This window comes from Agelaius phoeniceus, chromosome 1 (genome assembly GCF_051311805.1).
Source record: "Agelaius phoeniceus isolate bAgePho1 chromosome 1, bAgePho1.hap1, whole genome shotgun sequence".
In the NCBI taxonomy this organism is placed as follows: domain Eukaryota; kingdom Metazoa; phylum Chordata; class Aves; order Passeriformes; family Icteridae; genus Agelaius; species Agelaius phoeniceus.
This window is the reverse complement of record NC_135265.1, coordinates 100,573,198-100,593,816: the sequence shown is the minus strand read 5'-3', so window position 1 is coordinate 100,593,816 and position 20,619 is coordinate 100,573,198. Positions and strand designations below refer to the sequence as shown.

Sequence of the window (20,619 nt, the reverse complement as noted above, 5' to 3'; positions counted from 1 at the left end):
GATCTGGGATAGACCAAGTGAAGAGCAACACCACTCACAGAGTATCTTGAACGCTTCCTTTTGTAAAGCCTGTCCTTCTCCAGGATTTTAATATACCAAGGACATACTTTCCATCACAATGCAGAAGCTTTGTAGGTTCTCCCCAGAGGCTGAGTTCTGGCTGAGAACTGAGGGGGAGGAGGACATCTGATACACTCTGATGGTGAAGGCGTGAGATATGCTGAGGCTTTACAAATTGTACTGAAATGACCATCTGAATTCTTTGGGGATGCATTAACTCTGAGTAGGAGGGGGAAGCTTAGCTTAGACTGCAGCTGAAATTCAGTACTGGGGCATTGTTGTAGAGCTAGGCAATTACCCAGACTAGAGAGAATTAATTTCCTGGTTTCAGAAACAGAATAATTTGTTTTTGCTCAGAATGTTTTAGTGTCAGAAGGAGCTGTGTGGGGTCTTGGGCTTCCTTCGTGCAGCTGTTCTCAAGTGTGCTGGATCTTTCCTGCATCTCCTCCTCTTCACCTGCAGGCATGTGGCTGCGCATGTGCATGGTATCTGCCGGGTTTAACCTCTAAGACAGGTGGAGAAAGAAGCATTCTGTGTTTTATCAGTTCGGGGTGAGGACTGGAGCAGCCGCGGCGCTGGGTGCAGCGGTGGAGTCACGCGTGTCTCTCTTCCCGTTTCAGATCATGTACGCCCCAAGGTCCAGGGACAGGTTTACCACCCCATCCTTTATGCAGCGGGACCGTTTCAGTCGCTTCCAGCCCACCTACCCTTACATGCAGCATGAGATTGACCTTCCTCCCACCATCTCCCTCTCGGACGGCGAAGAGCCGCCGCCGTACCAGGGCCCGTGCACGCTGCAGCTCCGGGACCCCGAGCAGCAGATGGAGCTCAACCGGGAATCCGTCAGGGCGCCGCCCAACCGAACCATTTTTGATAGCGACTTGATAGACATCTCCATGTACAATGGGGGTCCCTGCCCACCCAGCAGCAACTCGGGCATAAGTGCAACCAACTATAGCAGTAATGGAAGGATGGAAGGACCACCCCCGACGTACAGCGAGGTCATGGGCCATTACCCAGGCTCCTCTTTTTTCCATCACCAGCACAGCAACATGCCTCCTTCCTCGCAGAGGGGGAGCAGACTTCAGTTTCAGCAGAACAATTCAGAGAGCACAATAGTCCCCAGCAAAGGCCAGGACCGGAAGCCAGGGAACCTGGTCTAGGTTACCTGCCCAGGTGCGTTTGGACTGAAGACGGGAGAGCCCAGCAGGGCGGTGGAGGAAGAGCCCCGTGCTCCGGTGCACAGTGTTGTTACGTGGTACAACTGAGTAAAACCAAACGTGCAAACCAGTTCTTTGTTTCTGATTCCTTTCAGGGGAATTGCATGCAAAGCAGATTGAAAGAAATACAAACTTCCATTCGGTTTGTCTACGAGCAGTGTTTCAGGGGAAAGGGGGGGGGATATATTATTTTTTTTTAATAAACTATTTCAATTATTTAATTCTAAAAGTTAACTTAGCACAGAAATGAGGCTTGTACAGCCTGTTTTATACTCACTGAATGGCAGAAGGAAGAAGGTGGTTTTGCTAGATAAATGGGGGAAGAATTGGCCAGTCTGCTTTTTTTTTCTCCCAGGATGTGAATTTTTTTTTAATATGAAACAAAATTCCTGTTCTGTGTGCCAAGGTATAAAGTTGAGAACTTAGATGAATGCAAGGAATTAATTTGTGTTGTGATAAATGTGTTTTAAAAAGTTGCACTATCTTACTGTTTTAAAAAAAATATATATGAGGGAACTGTTTTATGTGAAGTTCTTCTATATGTTGTTGTTTCACCTGTGGAATAATGATAGAGCCCTAGAAGTAATCTGGAGGAGTTTGCCCCCTCCCCCCGGGTTTGCTAAAAGATGGGGACAGGACTTAGGCTAACATCTCTTGACTTTTACAATTCAAAAAATACAGGGACGCTTGTCTTTGCAATAATTTGCATTCAAATAACAGTGTATCAGTGAAGTGTCTTGGAGACTTTTGGATGGAAGAAGGCAAATATGAAATCTCAGCATTTTCCATCACTTAAGGTTTAGCTGTTTTGCAGTGTAGACGATTTCTTTCATAAATGGCAAAACTACAATTCCCAGATGCGTTGATTTGTATTGATTCTAAGTGCTGCCATTCTTTTCCTTGTCCTAATGCAGTATCACCAGTACTTACTGTGCTAGAGATTTCTGTCCTCACTGTAGCCTGAAATGTATTTAGTCACATATCATGACATTATGCAATAAATGGTTTGAAAATGCAGGGTGGGATTTTTTTCCCCTGCTCCGCTGTTCAAGTATGTGAGGCTGTCGTGGTTTTCGCTCTCCATTTCATCCTTTCAGATGCTGAAGTTCAGTCCTGGAGGTCTGTCCTGTTGAAGTGAAGGGAGCCCTTGTGGCAAAACCCCCCCTGTGGTGTTTTTGCAGCAGTACCAAGGGCACTCGTGGCAGTGGTGCTGGCTCCTGAAGTATCCCTGGCAGGGTCATGGGAGCACCAGGAATTCTCCCTGCACACCATTTTGCTCTGGGCCTGCTGCAGAAACCCTTCCGGGTGCATGATGTCTGCGTGACGCCAGCAGGACTGTGCTCATGGCTAAAGGTGACTCATGGGTTCACCAAGTGTCTGTAAGCCCTGATTTTTGCTATACTGGCCTGGAGAGTAGTTGGGAAGTGTTCCCTGCCTGTGTTGTGGCATCTGGGGTGTTTCTACAGTGGCTGTTCCCGTGTGGAAGCACGCGCGGTGCCGGAATTCAGTTGATGGCAGAAGGTGATAGTGGCATCACAAGCACATGAAAAAGCACAAATTGCACTTAAAATGCATTTTGGAAATGGACTTAAAAGTAAGAATCTTTAGAGTCTTAGCTTGAATAGTTTCTAATATATAGGTGTATGAGTGTGTCATAGACCTCTTCACTTTAAGATCTTTCACTTTTTTCTGTTTTCCTGAGCCTTGTGCTTGGTTGTGGGCAGCAGCTGCTGAGTGCCCCAAGGGCATCAATGCCCTGGTCCCATGGCTGGAAGCTGGATTTCTGCAGGACTTCTGTACACGAGGGACTCTATTAACTGAAGTGCATCTTTGATCTATGCAGAGTTTTAATGCCAAAACTGTGTGTATGTGTGTGTCTGCGTGCGTGTTGTCTTTTGGGCCTCAGTGTAGATTTGTTTTCTTCATAAGTTAATTTGATTTTTTTCTAGTTTAAAAACATTTGTATAACTGTTAGTCTGAATACACAGCCCCATTTGTCTCTGTAGTTGTTATTTTGGTCTGAGTCATGCTGGTAATGCAGAGTAAAGCTGCCTTTTATTGTATGTATTAATTGAAGGGAGAGATAGAGATTGTATGGTGGGGTTCACTTATTTTTTTTCCTCTCAGACCCACAGTACAGGTGTTTTGAAGATGACTAGGTGGCTTTCAGTCAGCTGGGGCTCTCACCACTGTCTGGTTCCTGGGAGTAAAAGCTGTGAAATTAGATTTTTGCAAAGAACCTACAAACATAATTCTTAGTTAAAAACAACAAACAACAAACGAACAAAACCCAACCAGAGGACAAAGCCAGCAAATGTTGGTTTTGGACTTCAGTGACTTTTGTCACTTGAGGAGTGAGCCTTTAAGCCAGAGAATGTGTGTGCCTACACAGATACTGTGCTGTTGCCTAAATGAGGATTGTTTAGACAAGCCTTGAGGTGAGAACAGCTGGAACTCAGTTGTCAGGGCAGAGCACACCTGGGCTTGGGCTGCTTGAAGACTGACTTTCTCCATGTGTGGATCTCAGCAGAGTGAGCCTTGAAGTTGCCTTCAAAGTTGCCTCTTGGGAATGTTCTTTCTTTAAAAACAGCCCTTTGGTATCTTTTACCCTCTCTGCATGCCAGTAGATTTATGCACTTCCCATTAACATTGTCCAGTATGCTGTCTCTTAATTTTTCTTGGATGAGAAAATTTTTTGCCTGGAAAATGTTGCCTTTTCCAGTGCTTTAGAACTTTGTTTAAAATAACTTGGTATTTGCTTTAAAAATAACTTGGTATTTGCTCACTTAATAGTTGCATCTCCTTTTGCATCTTTGTTTTCTCATCCTAGAATCCTAGAATCATCCTAGAATCATAGAACAAGCTCAGCTGGAAGGGACCCATCAGGATCATTGAATCTGGCTCCTGGCCCTGCACAGAACCATCCCCAGAAGTCACACCATGTGCCTGAGAGCACTGTCCAAATGCTTCTTGAACTCTGTCAGGCTGGTGCTGTGGGGGAGCCTGTTCCAGTGCCCAGCCACCCTCTGAGGGAAGAATCTTTTCCTAATACCCAACCTAAACTGCCCCTGGCACAGCTTCCAGCCATTTCCTTGGATGCTGTCACCGGTCAACAGGGTGAGGAGATCAGTGCCTGCTCCTCTTCTTTTCCCCATGAGGAGGTTGTAACTGCACTGAGGTCTCCCCTCAGTCTCCTCTGGGCTGGACAAAGAAAGTAACCTCAGCCACTCCTCATGGCTTCCCTTGGGACCCTTCATCGCCCTCAGGGCCCTCCTTTGGACACTCTAACGGCTTAAGGTCATGCTCTGCTTTCCCACATGTAATGTGCTGACTCTCAGCTCTGGGAGTGTAGTGACTAGTTCACTTGCTATAGGTGAGCTTGTAATCTTCTGTTTTGGGGCCTCTCTTGGCAGTAAATAGGCTGTTTTCTGATGGATATTAGTGCTCTCCAATGGAAAGGCAGTCAACAGTGTAACATGGAAATGCTTTGTTTTTCTATTTTTTTCTTCCATTGACTTGGTAGAAAATCTGCTCTTGACAACAGAACAGAATGGCAAAAGAAGTACCAGAATTAGATAGCACTATCAATCTTTATAGGCTTAGGGAGTGAGCTCTGAAGGCAGGTAATTCTATGAAGCATTTATGGAAGACCAGCTTTGAAAATATCCAGAATTGATCGACTGTATCCCAGAGCCACTCAGTGAAATTTTGTATAAATTATAAAAGATTTCTGCAAACACTGTAGCATTAATTGTGTAGATTTTGCCTCCATACTGATCTTCTGGTGTATGTGTCTCCTACCACAAAACCCACATAATATGTGTGTGGTGTTCTCTGTGTGCTGGATCATATTTGCCTGAATTCTGGTTGCATCTTCTGACTTTGCCCAGTAACTCATGTTCCCAAAATTCAGAATAGTGATGTCCCCACGTTAGAAATTTTCAGGTTAAAAGATTATTTTTTTCTTTTAAATGCACCTTTATGAAATAAAGTTTTGTGACCTCTGTCCTACTGCAAAGACTAATTTTTCCCTTACATGTCTTGGCATGGCTCTCTTCTTGATGCTAAGTATGCCCCATCTTTGGTGGTTTTGTATGATCTTTCAGGGCTAGAAAAGGCAGGGGGTTTAGCAAAGGAAAAAACCTGTTTCTCTCCCAGTTTACCAATGGAGCACTTGGCACTTAGCTCTAATTCTGTACCTATGTTTAGAACAATTGTGTTTGGGCTTGCCTCAGTGCTGGACAAGCAGACTGAGTGGGATGCTGCTTAAAAGATGTGAGTGAGAGATAGGAAGGGGGGTACCCAGCCAACAGTGCAGTGTTCAGATCCCTTTCCTGGCATGTGTGGCACGTCCAGAATTCACAGGAGTTTGCATAATAGGATGTTTTCATCAGGGAGGATCTAATTATGCTACTCCTGGTCTTGTCACTGATGGACTCTGCATGTAGGCCAGTCTTGGGCTGAGGGGACTTTATTACAGCATGAATTTCCCTTGGGAGTATGACAACTCAAGCATATGCCCCATGTACAAGTTCCTGATGGCCAGTGAGGAAGATGATTGTGTTCCTGCACTCATGGAATCTGCAGGAGCCATGACTGAAGCTGTGCTTCATTTGACCTTTTATTACTGCTTGGCCACTGCTTATACCAGTTTGTCCCAGCTGGAAGCTGCTTGTTGTGCCAAATCCCAGAATGTTCTTGGTGCAGATACATTTTTTTAAAAAGTGTCATTGAGAGTTCTTGTTTTTTTTTCTGTGAATGAGGTGCAGGGAAGGGTAAGGAGCAGAATTTATTGTTTATTAAGGAATGCACTTCTTTGCAATAGGGAAGAAATCCTTGTCCTGCTGGAGAGCCCTGAGTGGAGGCTGTCTGGAACAGTGCTGTCTGAGGTGATCATTTCTAACCCTGCCAGGTAGTGAGATACTGGGCCTTAGGACTGACACTCTAATCTGGAAGGAATGTTTAAATGCTTTGGAGAGGATTGATTGCTGACCTTTCTCTGACTCTATCCCTGAGCGCTAATGGTAGCTAAGGTAACCTGATTTTGTAGGCGAAGGAAAACAAAATAGCAAGTGTGTAAAAAATAGATATACATCGATATTTTTCTTTGCCTCTTCCCCCCACCAAGGATAAACAATAGGCTTGCTGGCACATTTGAAAGTATTCAGGGTTATCACAGGTTCTCTCTGGTCATTACAGTTAAGTCATGTCCATGCATATGCAGACCTGCTTGCAGACTTGTCCCCGTGATTCTGTCTGTACTAGTTTCTATTCCATGATCAGCTTCCAGGAGTGCTGAATGGCTCGGTGTTGTGCTCTCAGTAACAATGGCAGGTCATTTGTCAAACAGCAGGAAGTCTGAGGTGTATTTGCTTTTCAGTCCTGTAAATGTCATGACCTATGTTTTTATCAGTAGGGGGCTTTCTTGCTGCACCAGTTCTTGCCTGTGACCTGGTGTGCTCATGCATCTTCCATCCAACAGCTCTCTCTCCTTTTGGGTGAGCTTTGAAAAATCGTTGTGCTTTGGGATAAATAACCCCAATGCAGATCTCGTGTATTGATGTAGAGAAAGAAAGTAAACTTCGTGTACCCTAAATCTCATAAGCATGTTTTTCAGACCTAGCTGATGGTGAGAACCAAGTGATCCTTCTGTGCAGTGGGTTCAGATGAAGTCTGGTTTTTGATTACATCCTTGCTTTTTAGATAAAGGCTGTTGCACATAATGTAATTACACATATCTGGTCTTTCTCTGCACTGTGTTGCCTGCTTGCCAACCAGTACAATTACAACTTTTCTCCTACACTAGCCCCAAATGTGTCAATCATTTCAGTCCCTGGAAAGAGGCAGTCTTACTGAGTTGTCTGAGGCCTTTTAGAACATGAAATAGTCCCTTGTGAGGATGTGTTAAACTTGGAGAGGTTTCCCGTCCAAAAACTGGTCTGTATGTTTCATTAGGAAATTCAGCTTTAAGGTTTTGAGAGTATGCTGACTGAAAATGTCGGCAGGATTTTTTTTAGTTAATATATTGTTTGCCAGCCTACCCTCACTAATCAGAGATGTAAATTACCTTTTGAGCCACCTCTGATTGCATTTTTGGGGTGGCAAAAGCCCTGTTGGGCACACTTGCACCAGCAAAAAAAAAAGAGTAGTTTTCTTGGTACAGCTCTGGGGAATAAACAGAAGCTGCACCACTAAGTTCATCCTCCAAAACCAGCCTGAGACCTGCATTGCCTCTTCCCAGCAAACTGAAGTGTAGGTGTTTGGATGAAGTGCTTTGCTGCACTCTTTAGTACCACAGACACGCAGTGGAGGGCCTACTGATGTTTTCTTGAAATTGTCATTGGCTTTAAATGTATTTCAGGGATGCTAATGCTGTTTTGGTAACCACCCAGTACAATTCTCCTGCTTTTGAAAGGGAAGATCAAGGACCATTTTGTGTCACAGACTCTCCTGGCTCTTACTTCTGCCTTGCTGGTGTCAATTCTGTTTTTAGACTGAACACAAGCAACCCGGGTATTGCTAGTGTTGCTTTCTTGCTATAAAAGAGCTTACCTTTTTATGTTGATTAATGATAGAAAAACAAAACTGTAACAAAGATATACTTCCCCTTCCCTCTGACAGAAGTGTGATTTACTGCCAGAGATGATGCTTTTTCTTTGCTATATTGCTGCTGCTGTTTCAAGTGGTTTGGTGTGTGAGCTTCCTGAAACAACACGGTGTGTGTAGGATCTCGTGGGTGACAAAGCTGTCTCTTTTCTTCTTCCTTTCTCTCCTTGGTTTGTGCTTGTCTGTCTGCTATGGTAGGTTTACTAATCAATTAAATACATCCTTATTAGGTATAATTTTGAGGAGGTTTGCATGTCAGTAGTTTGTAAGCAACTAAGGTGCCTCATGTTCAGGTCTGAGCAAATAGGAATCCCCTTGCACTCAAGAGGGCCTGATCCAAGGCCTGCTGAAGTTGGTAGGAAGACTCTTGCCAACTTCAGGGGGCTTTGCATCTGGCCTTACACTCCCACCTTTGTTGTGCCTCACTTAAAATGGTGCTTTTTCAGTTGTCTGTCTTTTTTTCTAGTTTGTTTTTTTTTCTTTGTATGGTGCTGTGTATAACTTGAATATATTATGCACATATCCTACCCAATGGGTAGAACAAACAAACAAACATACGAAAACAAATAGATGTTAATACTGTAAGATAGTGTACAGATGATACCAATTTTAACACAAAAAAATGGCATAAACTTTGTGAATGCCAATCTGTGCTTGGTCCTTTTTTTGTAAGAAAGTTTGCAAATGAATGCATACAAATGACAAAAAGTCTATGTATTTTATTTTCCTATTAAATATCAATATAATATCATAAGGGAAAAAGGTTAAACAAATCCTTTTTGACAAGCCTGTGTATAGCAATTAGTCGTTTGATGCATCTTTGCTGTGAAGATTTCTTCTTTTTTTTTTTAATGTGTCACTTTAAAAAAAAAGGAAAAAAACCACAAAACAAACAAAACCTCCACAGCTTTAACCTTGCAACTGAATGCTTCTCATATTGGTTGTTGCCTTGCTATTGCTGAGTTGGACCAGTATTAGTTACTACTTCTCAAGCAGATACATTATTTATTACTATCCTTGATTAGCTTTTTTTTTTTTTTTAACTTAGAAATGGGCTAAAACTTTCAAACCTTTTTAATCACATCCTAGATTTGAAATGAAGCTCAGACAAGTGGGAACTGACCCAAACCATCCCTGCAAAATCAAAACCAGGCCAATGAGAGTTCTGTGACAACAGCCAACCGTTCTCTGTGCCCACTGCTGGTGCACCATGCTGCCATTACAGACTGTCCTTGGGCTTGGGGTGTGGAAGGACTCCCTGGTGACCTGTGCTCTTGCAGGGTGGACAAGAGTGGCCCCAATGGTAGAGAGCTGAAATGCAGGGTTTGAGTGGGAGCTTTGAGTTGGCAGCTCTGCTGCTGTGTTGGCTTCTGACAGCAATGGCTTACCCAGGTTCATATTTAAGGTTACAGAGAAATGCTTAGACCTGTTCAAACCCAGTAGGGGAAGTGGTGTGTGAAGTAATGTTACACTTCAGCTTCTTGCCAGGCTCCGTTGGTTTTTGGTTCTCCCCCGGTGTCTCCCCGTGTTTGGCGCTCCATTCCCGTGCCCCGCACGCTCTTCGGTAAAGCAAATACCTCAGGAAAACTCACCATGAAGTTCTAGTGTAGGGACTTGCAGATGCTGTACTTATTTTTCTAACCTGTTAGTTCTGACTATCCCAGGACAGTAGGTGATATAAAAGTTTAACAGTCCGAGACAGACTCGTCCTCTCACAGATGGATGCCAACTACTCTTTCATAGACGCTCCTGTCTGTATGTAGCTTTTTTATACTTGCCAGGCTTTAACCACAGATGTAAGGTAGCAAGGTGTTGGGTGATGTTTGAGATGGCCTTTTGGTTCGGTTTTTCAGACGATTAGCAAAGTGCTGTGCTGAAACTCAGGGGGCCTTACCCGGGGCCAGTGAAGTCAGTGGTGGGGCTTCCTCTGATTTGAGTGGGCTTTCAACCCGTCCGTCACGCGGGAGGATGGTGCCTTGGGGCACACTCCTTCACTGCTTCTCTGTCAACCTGAAGCATCTACACCTTTGTCTGTAAATATCTTTTTAAAAGCCCTCACAGGAGTCCTGTATCTAAATGTTGACCATGGTTGTTTTGGCTTTTTTTTTGTTTTAAAGAAGTGTGTTAAGTTTCTTATGGCCAGTTCTGCATCATCGTGCCCTTATAGGTAGCTTGTATCATCACATCCTTCTCTTTGTTGAGCTGTTCTGTCAGTAAGCATGTACCATAGGTAAATACACATATTTCCTGATTGTCACTTGTTAAATCATTTATTGTTTGTCAGGGCGTGGAGTAATTGTTTTGGAAGTGTGCCTTGCCTGGCCATCCTCACGTTTCTGTTTGCACTGCAGAACCACTTCTGTGCATGAAGGAAGAGAAGCAAACAAAAAACCCCGGGCCTTCACTAGGAAGACTGTACAGAGTAAACCTCCTGCTGGAGGAATCTAGAGTAGGATTTATTGTAACAAAACATGCATATTGAGTGGACCAAACACGAGCATGTCTTCTTTTAGAGGCACTAATTTGCTTTGAAGCTGCAGTGGAAAGAGCAGACTATCTATCTATTAAGTGTATTCACAGCTGTGTTCACGCTTTTCCATTTACCACAAAGCACAGCAGGCAGCCAAGATTTCAAAAGGACTATGAGCAGAAGTTACGAGAGCCTCAGGCATCATAGACCTGGACAGCAAAAATAATAATAATAACAATTTTTAAAAAATCACTTTAGTATTCTTTAACAAAGCTTTTCTACTCATAATATAAAGACTACACAAGTGTTGATAGGGGTTTTATCTTTGTATAACTCTCAACTGCCCAATGCTGCTGTGCTCAGAGCATTTCATGATGGTATGTACATCAGTCAGGCTGTTACACTCAAAATTAACCATCAAATGCCTGTTTTTAGAGTGTTACCCTTTCTTTGTTGTTTCTTGCTAGTTAATTTACAGTGTAAAATGCTTTATTGCTGTATGGATTTTAATTTTTTTTTGTATTTCCAACATTGTGGCTTTCAAGATCACATTTTCAACACATCTATTATTTTTGTCCATTTTCTTTCAAGCTATTCTGAAATATGTACAGCACTATCAACAATATTTAATCTTTCTTTTAAAATTTATTGTTGTAAAACAAAGCTATTAAGAACAGTAAGTCTTTTTACAACTGTATTGGAATTTCTCAATAGCTGTTCATGTGATGCTATGACAAACCTGGCTTGCTTTACTTTTTATTTTTTTTAAATTTTATTTTGTGTTTAACACAATTAATTTGTTGCTTATTTTCCACCGTAACTCCCAGTTATATACAGAAAAAGATTTCAACTGTTGTGTATCTGACTCTTTTAATTGAGCAAATGGTGATGTCCTAGTTTTTAGACCTAAGGTCTGTTTATTGCAATACTTTTAAAGGAAGATGTTGCTCTAAGTGCTGTTGTTAGTTTTAAATACAGATTTTATGCTTGTTCTTAATATGCTGTGGTTAAACCATGGCACAAAATTATTAAAAATTATTAAATGCATTTGTCTCCTGTTGGATTTATTTTCCCTTTGTAGTGAAAAAACAAAAAAGCATTGGAACACTAGAGTGACTTTGGTAAAAATAAGTACTTGTCTCTTTCCCTCGCTGTGTCTGATGAGGGTTTAAGATCTGCCTTCTGACCCTCACACTCTGGTGATTAATGCTGGGACAGTTCCAGCCCTGCCTCTGCCATAGGATGGGCTGGAGCAGGGACAGCCTGTCACACACTGGAGTTCAGTCTAGGCACTTAATCTAAGCCAGTTCGTGGTTTCAGTTCCTTTAAGAGAACAACCCCACCTCGATCTCATTTAAAGCCCTGCTGGTGGTGCCGGCCTCTGGCACAGCAGTGCCGACTGACCAGCAGGGAGGGGGGGATGAGCAGTGCCCCCAAAGCACTGAGTTGCAAAACTTCTTTAAAAAATGAAGGTGCAAAATATGGCTTGTGGGAGGGAGATTCACAACCCGGTTTAAGAAAGCTGGGACATGCTTTGGCCAGTGCTTAAAAAACAGCAGTTGTGGTCCAGTAATGGGGGGAAGAGAGGGATGATGCTCTCAGTAAAAAAACAGATGAAAGGGTCCTTTGCAAAGATTTGTCTTTGGTGATACAGATCTTTGCAAGGGAGATCAAATTATCCATGGCTGGCACCTACCACTTTGCCATACTAAAGCTTAACAAGACTGGGAAAGAGCAGGTAATTTCTGTACATTCTGTGTATAAAGTGATGGTTTATTTAGCATGATTATTAATAACATAGTTTTCTTGGTTTATATTTTATACCTGTGCTTGCTGGAGTTTGATGTCTGTGTTGCTGCGATGTGATGCTGAGTTTGACACTTCAAACCTGGGGCTTTCTTGCAGGTCTTTTCCAGGAGGAGGAGGTCTGCAGTGGGAGCCAGGGTCCATCCCACTTCAGGGAGCCTGCTGTGGAGCTGCCTTTACATTCCACTCAGAGAGGAACCAGGGGGGTTCCCCTTGTTGCTGTTCTTTTCAAATGTCTTAGTTCTTTAAATGTTATAGTACTTATTTTTGGGTCAAAAGTAATCATATTTTTTTCCTATAACACCCTGAGATTGCTCTCCTCCATCTACAGCATTTTAATTCTTCTTTAGTATTTAGAAAATTGCTAGTTCCTTAGTCCTTAGAAGTACTCTAAATCTCCAAGCTTCTGCTCCTCCTCTACTGTCTGAACCCTGAACTCCCTGGAAACTGCATTTTTTGAGCCTGCTTTGATCTTTTACTTAATCTGGTTTTAATTGTATTTATATTTAGTTTATAATATGCCATTCTGTTTGATTGTGTTTTAATATCACTGCCAATGGTTGCAACTCAGCTGTAAATGGGATGTCTCATCTCAGTAGGGTTACTTTTTTTCTGCTGAAAGATTAATATAGTGGCTGCTGCAGTCCTGTGAAACCTCTAGGTCTGGCTTCCAGGCTCCCAGCAGTATTGTGTCTCATTACAAACACCCTGGTTTTAACATCCCAAACCCTTTTCTTCCAAAGACCCCTCTGTAATGAGACTTCGTTACTTAGACAAAAATTAATTAGGCTTCTCTCATTATCACTGTTTTGATCGGTTGTGCTTTAAGTGAGTTCTAATTAAAATGCACATTTTAAAACCCTCACTGCTGAATCCTCTTCTAATAGCTCGCTTCTACTGCGGCGATGCCCTGCTTTTTGTGCAGTTTGCATTGTGCTGCTTTTGCAGAACTCTAGCATTGATTAAGAAAACTAAAAACTTGCATGATTTTTTTTTTTCTGCTTGTTTTCTACATTTTTTTCTCCAGACTGGCTGCCAAATGATTGCTCCTGAGAGCCTGAGAATGGGGATTAGAGCTGAAACACTGAATTCTTTACATGTGGTAAAATTGATGAGCTGAGTTTCTCAGTGTCCTGTATAGTCAGTAACCCTACTTGTTCCCAGAATGTTCCAAAACATAAGGGGGAAGCTGTATGCTGCAGTTTTTACTATTTAACTGCAAATTTCTGCTTGCCTTAGGTGTTCCAAGTTGCCTTAAATACATTGTTTATTTTGGCAGGATTGTGTGATCCATCCCAGGGATACCTGCCACATGCTAAGTCTGTGGATGCTCTGCTATGGCTAGAGGGGGACATTTGAAGGCTGGCTCTCCTTAACAAAGGGGCTGATCTGTAAATCAGACAAAGTATTTTGTATCCTTTAATGGTTTCCACTCTGAAGTGTGTTGCAGAGCAGCAGCAGAAAGGTGCCAAAAGTATTTTAAAGATGAGGAAACACATATGAAGAAGTACATGCCAGGTCTCAGTGCAGCCTGTGGCAATACTGGGAATAACCTTTCCCTGCCACCATTCCCAGTCCCTCTCTCTGCCCACTTCCAACACATCCCACTGTCTTGTACAGAGCTATTTTTTGTTTGGCAGGGCTTTGAGCAAGCAGCCAGGACATAGCCACCCCTTGTTCAGAGAAAGAGGGCATCTTTTTCACCGAGGCCAAAATGCCACCCTTGAGCCCCCCGTCAGTGCCAACACCAGATCATTCCAGCTTAATTTAACATTTGCAGACATTATAGTGATTGACAGTTGAGTTGAGTGGAAAATTCCAGTTTAATCCTGCTCTGTGTGCCACAGACATGGGCTCAGACAGCTTGACCTACATTTAACCCTGGGCAGCAAGAAATTCTTAGGGGAAAAGAAAAAAAGTGGTTTTCATCTCAAAGCAGTGAGAACATTCCCACTTATTACATGTTACATGTCCCTGTATATATGCATACACATGTAATTGTGTTACAGTGCTGTGAATATTTCATGAGCTGAGCCAAGTTTGCCCTGGTTGGCTTTACTTGGTGAAGAAGACGTGTAAGTCAAATATAAAAGCACAAGTGTGCTTGCATAACTGCTCAGTAGGGTTTATGGCAACAGCAAAAAGGATAGGAGCTAGTTCTTTCCTGACAACGAGGTTAGGATTGTAAGTGCTATAAAATTTGCTTATGCTGCAAACTTTATATCTCTTGGGGGAAAAGTTGATGAGCTGGTAACTTCAACTAATGTACTGTCAGGAAAAGCCTAACAGGTAATGCTTGACTGAGGGACTGCAGAGTCAGTCTGGTTTCTTTAACCCCCCCTCCTTCTGCAGATCAAAGGTGCTGATAGTGACTGACTGTGTTTGTTTTGGGAAGTTACAGGTGCACTACTGGGTGTCACAGCTTTCAGCGAGAGGTGCATTGGCAAACATGAAAAGCCCTGTGGCTGAGTGATAACTGCATTAAGTACTCAGCATGCAGGCCCTCTCACCTTTTACAGTCATGCTGTATCTTATACCTATAGATAATATGCATGCTATCTCCAGCCATATGCCAGGGCAATCAGGCACTGTACTGTAAAATGGTGCTCTGTCAGGGAAATGGCATCAGGTGCACTAAAATCCCCACCTGTCAGGGCACAGAAGTGAAGTGCCTGTCTGCAGTGAAACTGTGCTCGAGAGTAAACTGCAGCTGTAGCTTGAATGCTGCTTGTGCACTGGCGCTTCTTTGTTTTGAAGATTGTCTGTGTGTGGGCCCATGCTGTGCAGAGGTGTGAGGGCTAGTGCACAGCAATCCAGCAATAGAAAATACACTGTTAGTACATTAGGCAGAACTTTGAGATCACTTCTGTAAAATGACACTGTGTTCTCTTTATTTTCATGGCTTTTCTAATCTAGTCCAGGATAAAAACTTTATTCAGGTATTTAGCTAACCATATCATTAGTCATCAGTTAGCCAAGGCTGAGAAATTTCCCTTTCGCCACTACAATTCATCCAAAGGTCTCCTTCTGCATTGAAACACAGCTGCCACATCTGGGAGGTAGCTGGAGGCCACAGCTGTGTGCAGGCACCTGTTTTTGGGGGAAAGGTGCTCCAAGGTGGCTCTCAGGCAGTGGCTGGATAAAGAGCTGGTGTAAATGTGCTGGTGGAAGTGTTTGTCAGTGCCAGCTGAGGGGACTCTGCACCACTTACTGCAGAGTCTGTTCAGCTGAAGGGCAAGTACAGCATCACTGCTCATGAGATCTCTCATGTTCTCTCATATCCACACCCTTATGAGCTCTGGAAAGTCTTTTTGTGCCTATGAACAAATGCATGTGAAATGATAACAAAAAAGGATGTGAGGTAAACTTGCAGTTTGTGTATTTAGAACCTCATGGTGGGGTTGGATTTTGTCTCCACCTGCTTTGTGATCCCAGATGGAAGGTCACCAGCAAGCACAAGGGCCAGGTCAAGGCAATGTTCACAAGGAGCCTGTGCTGTCTCTGCATGCCTGCTTTAGGTCACCAAGGCAGCCCATTGAAATTACTGGTGCTGGATCTGTTCCACTGCCAGCCTCCCAGCAGTACAGTTCTGATTCATATTAAATATAGGATCCCAACTGCAGTTCTGATGGATTCAGCATAGCATTTCAGGTGGAAGTTACATCAGTTTTATGACTTTAGTCTGATTGCAAGAGTACATAAGATTTTTGATTCAGCATGAGTTTGAGAGGAGGACACAGACTATTCAATACTTGACTGGCAGTGGAGCTGACTTGAGAACTGTAGCATGTTTGGGCATTATTCCTAAACAAGCCTGAATATCCTCCCCTGTGCTACCTCCTCTCTGATTGTCCAATCAATTCATCAAACTCAAGCCCAAACTTAACACTACATGTTACCCTGCGGGCTTTTGAAATCAAGATATATTCTTTCTACTTAAGAAGATCATAAAAATAGGCAGCTAATTGCCAGGGGATAATTACAATTCTCTAATTATTATTGTTGCTGATGGTAAGTGATGAACAAGGATGAATGAGATGCAATGCCCTAAGCTGACACCCTGAAGGGGACACAATCAGAGGAATTTTTTTCAACTTTGGCACCAGCAGCATCTTGAGTCACTCTTTTTGCTCTGGCCTGTTACTGGGTCACAGCTTTGGCTCCAACCCTGCTCAAAAGGCTCAGCTGCACCTTCAGCTTGGGCACTAATTTCAACTGTGACTGGCTCTGGTCTTTGTTCAGGTCATTATTTTGACTGGCCCCATTTTCACTATTGCTTCAGCTCCAGCCATTGTTTAGGCCAAGATTTGAGCTCCTCTTGGGCTGAGACTTCAGCTGTTCTCCTGTCAGGCTCTGACTTTGGTTCTGGGCCCATGATTTTGACTCTTGGTCCTGCTTAGGATGTGAATTCAGCTTTGGCCCTATATTGAGCTGCCATTTCCACTCAGCTCCATCTTGGTCTGCAGCTTTTTCTCCTGCCTGTTTCAGGCCAGTACTTGAGTGCCAGCCCTGCATTGGTCATAGGTTTGGCTCTGGCTGTATATCACTCTTTGAGCTGGGCTCCATCCTCTGCTCCTTGGTCCTGTATCTTCATCTCCAACTTGGTATCAGGCTTCAGCTCTGGCCCCTGGCTGGGCTGTGATTTTGGCTCTGGTCCCATCAGGCTGTGGCTGCAGGTCTGACCTCTGTTCAGGCTGTGAGCAGAGATCAGAAGCCACCTTGGGCCTCTACTGTGTCTCCAGCCCCGTCTTTGGCAATGGTCACAGCTCCAGGACCCATCCTGAGCCACAGCTTTGATTCTGGTCCCATCTTGGCCCAGCTTGTCCCCAGCCTGATACAGGGCTCTGAATCCAGCTCCAGCTCAGGTTCCCACGTCTGCTCTGCCCCTGCTTGGTCTTTGACTCTGCTCTGCCCTTCTCAGTTTGTGACTTTGGGTCTGGCCTGACATGGGGCAGCAACTTTGGCTCTGGTCCCTGCTTGGGCTGTGACTGGTGCCTGCTTGGGCTGTTAACCTCAGCTTTGTAGAGATACTGGAGTGAGACTTTATCTGCTCCCATCTATGGCAGCAGTTTGAGCTCTGGCTACCTCAGGCAGCTACTGCAGCTCTGGCTCAACACTGGGTTGAGATTTTTGTGTCAGCCCCATCTTTGGCCGTAACTTTGGCCATTGTTCAGGTGACTGCTTTGGGTCTGACCCCTCCTGATGAGGTTGCTGTGACTTGGCCACTGTTTGGGCAATGACTTTGGGTCTGGCCCCTCTTGGCTTGTGACTTTGTCTCCAGAAACATCTTCATCTGCAACTTTGGCTTAAGTTATGGCTCACGCCACAAATTTGGCTTAATTTCCACCTTGGGCTCCTGCTTTTGCTCCTGCTTTGGCTCTGATTGCAGTTGTGGTTCTGGATTGGTATTGAGCTGTGACTTAACCTCTGGCCTGATATTGGCCAGATGCTCTGCCAAGTGCTTGATGGTAGATGACAGCTTTGGCTCTGGCCCCAATTGGGAGGCTATTACAGCTCTTATTTGGGCTGCTACTTCAGCTTCACTCCTGTGTCAAGCTGTGGCCTAGACTCTGGCCACATGGCCATCCACATCTTTGTCTCTGCTTTGATACTCAGTTGCAACTTTGCCTTTGGTCTCTGCTTGGTTCATGACTTCTGCTTTAGCTCATTTCAGGCTGCAACTTTTGCTTCTTGGGCAGTGATTTCACCCCTCTTCCCTGTTCAGTGACTGGTGGCTATTTTCAAGCCATGTCCACTGTGAGGCCATGAGTTTGGCTCAGTTTTTGGATCAGAGCTTCAGCTCTGGCCCCTGCTCCAGCCCCGGTGAGGATTATGGCTTCTGCTCCAGTCCCATATTGAACCGTGACTTTGGCTCTGGCCTCATTTCAAGGCATAAGTTTGGCTCCAGCCCTATATCAGACTGTGATTTTACTCCAACCTCATCTGAGCTGTAACATCAGTGGTGGTGCCATTTTTGCTGCATCTTTGGCTCTTGCTCAATCTCAGAGCATGTCTGTGGCTCTGGCCCCTATTTGGGTTGCTAATTTGTTCCTTGTCATATCTTGGGCTGTTACTCTGCCTCTAGGGGAAATCTTGGGCCATGGCTTGAGCTCTGGCCCCATCTCTAGGTGTGACTTTAGCTCCATTGCAATTTTAGGCCATGATTTCAGTTCCACACACATCTTGGGCCTCTGAGACAGGTCTGGCCTAATACCAGGTTGCTACTTCAGCTTCAGTACCTGTTTGGTCTGTGACTGTGGCTAGGGCTGGATAGCAGGTTGTGGCTCTGGCTGTAGCCCCATGTTGGTCTGTGGCTTCATCTCAGTGGCATTTCTGGGCACGATTTCAGCTCTGGCCCAATATTTGGCTGTGACTTGGATGCCTGGAGAGGTTACCTAGAACAGAAGCTAGACAGAGTAAGAGAAATAAAGTAGGTATTTATTAAAAAAGGCCTTCAAAGGTTACACCTTGGGCAGTACAAGAGCCTGGTGACCTTGGTTCACAGGCTGGAAAAGGATTGTTTTGTTTCAGCTGTGAAGAGAACTTGCTAACACTTTATATGAAGTTCAGAGTTATATACTAATGCAGTACAGAATCTGAAAAATATGAGAGCTAAAACTTCATTATCTTCAGTTCCTGCCCTGTCTTGGACCACTACTTGCCTCCAACTCAAATTTGGCTTTGGTCCATGCTCAGACAGTGAGTACCACAGCAGTCTGGCAGCAGTGAGGCTCTGGCCCCTACCTCTGGCCATGGCTTTGGTTCAGCCCATCTTGGGTTGAACTTTTTGGCTCTGGCACTGCCTCAGGTGGTGATTGCTGTTCTGTCCTGATACTGTTCCAGTCCCAGTAGGGATGTTATCTTGACTCTGGGCCCACCTTTAGCTGCAATTTTGGCTCTGGACAGTGCTTGGGCTTTGATTTTGTCTCTTCCCTATCTTGACCAGCAACTAAGGCCTGAGCCAAGCAGGGAGTTGTGATGTTGGCTCTGGCTCTGCACTGGTTTGCAGCTTCAGCTCCAGTCACATCTTGGATTGTGATTTCAGATCTGCCCCCTGCTTGGACCTTAACATCTACTCCAGTTCCATCCTGGGGCCCCAGTTTTGGCACAGATTCCCTGCTTTGATCACAGCATGTACTCTGGACTCATCTTGGGATGCCCAGTTGCAGGCCCAGCCTGCTCAGGCTTACAGTTGAGCACTGTCCCAGTTTCAGGTCCAGCCCCTTGGTGATGCTGTGCAGTGGAGTTACACATGAGGCAGGGAGCAGACAGCAGTGGGAGAGGTGGCCAAAGCAGCCACTTCCCTGCTGTAGATAGTGATGGATGTCTCAGTCTTAGTTTCACCAGATTTCGGAAGCTTTGCAGAGGTGGAGGGACCCACACCCCCACCCACCCTCAAGAGCCTGAAGGGACAGCCCTGACCCATGAGGATGCTGAACAGCGAGAGGTAAAAACACAAGCCCTGGTAGCACTGACTGAATGGTCCTACGGGCAATAGAAGGTGCTGCTGGGCTTCTCTCTGGGCTCTTCACCTCACCAAGGACTCCTGGCACTCACTGGGCACTCCCTTGCTTGGGTCACTTGTGGGCTGCCTCAGGGCCTCTTGGTGCTGTGCCCAAACTGCTTTCCCAGGCCATGGCACCTGCTCCCCTGTCCTTCTCTGCTGCTGAAGGCACTCACTGATGCTGTTCCACCTTAAGTTGCCACTATGAGTGTGCCAACTGTGCTGGCCTGGGCACCAGAAGGAGACGCTGTCCCCAGGTGCCCCTTGCCTGCCCCAGCCTGCCAGCAGAGTGCAGGCACACTGCCTCTTCCAAGGGTAGTGGCCCCTGGCTGCCAGCCATGCAGACTCACGCTAAGGCCGACTGTCACTAACAAGAACTGCACCTTAGTATCATGGCAATAATTTGTAAGTGAGATATAGAACAGAAGTCAACTTCAGCCTAGTTAAAACTGCAGCATGGCTGGAGCACCAAGTGGCCTTACATTCATTCCCTGGGCGGCCCAGGAAACTCCCCAGGTGCTCTCTGCACTAACAAGGCAGAGGTTCCATAGAAGGCCAATTTGAGACAAGACCATCAAGCATGTGACTAAAGCTTTTGTCACAAAAGCTCTCCAGGTCAGACTTCCAAAGTCTTGAAGATTTCTCCTCTGGCTTTGTATAAATGGATCCATGTAACTGTGCTTTGTCAACTGACATGCTGGGTGGAGGAAGTGGTTGTCCCAGAAACTCCTCAAACTTCTCCATGCTGCAAAATTAACCACCTACAAAGAGGAGGCACTTGGCAAGAGTCCCTGCGAGCTGTTCCTGCAGCTGCAGAAATGATCACACAGGACAGTCAACTCCAAGTCAACCAGCTTTTGTATATAGCACGAGTAGAGACGGATCAATAAACACTGGAGTGGGCACAGGCCGGCTGGGCAAGGGGAAGGGCAAGAAGAGGTGATGTAATGAAC

The 20,619-nt window shown here is 44.7% G+C and overlaps 1 protein-coding gene across 4 annotated transcripts in view; it reads left to right on the top strand.

Annotated features, from left to right (window-relative positions):
• LDLRAD4 (low density lipoprotein receptor class A domain containing 4) overlaps positions 1–11,403 on the top strand; it is a 285,288-nt gene extending 273,885 nt beyond the window's left edge. For all 4 annotated transcript variants that reach the window (XM_077183925.1, XM_077183932.1, XM_077183938.1 and 1 more), the window contains one exon: positions 681–11,403. In XM_077183925.1, the coding sequence (XP_077040040.1) occupies positions 681–1,223 (543 nt within the window). In that variant the 3' untranslated portion in view covers positions 1,224–11,403. The remainder of the gene's footprint in view (positions 1–680) is intronic.
• The last annotated feature ends 9,216 nt before the right edge of the window (positions 11,404–20,619 follow it).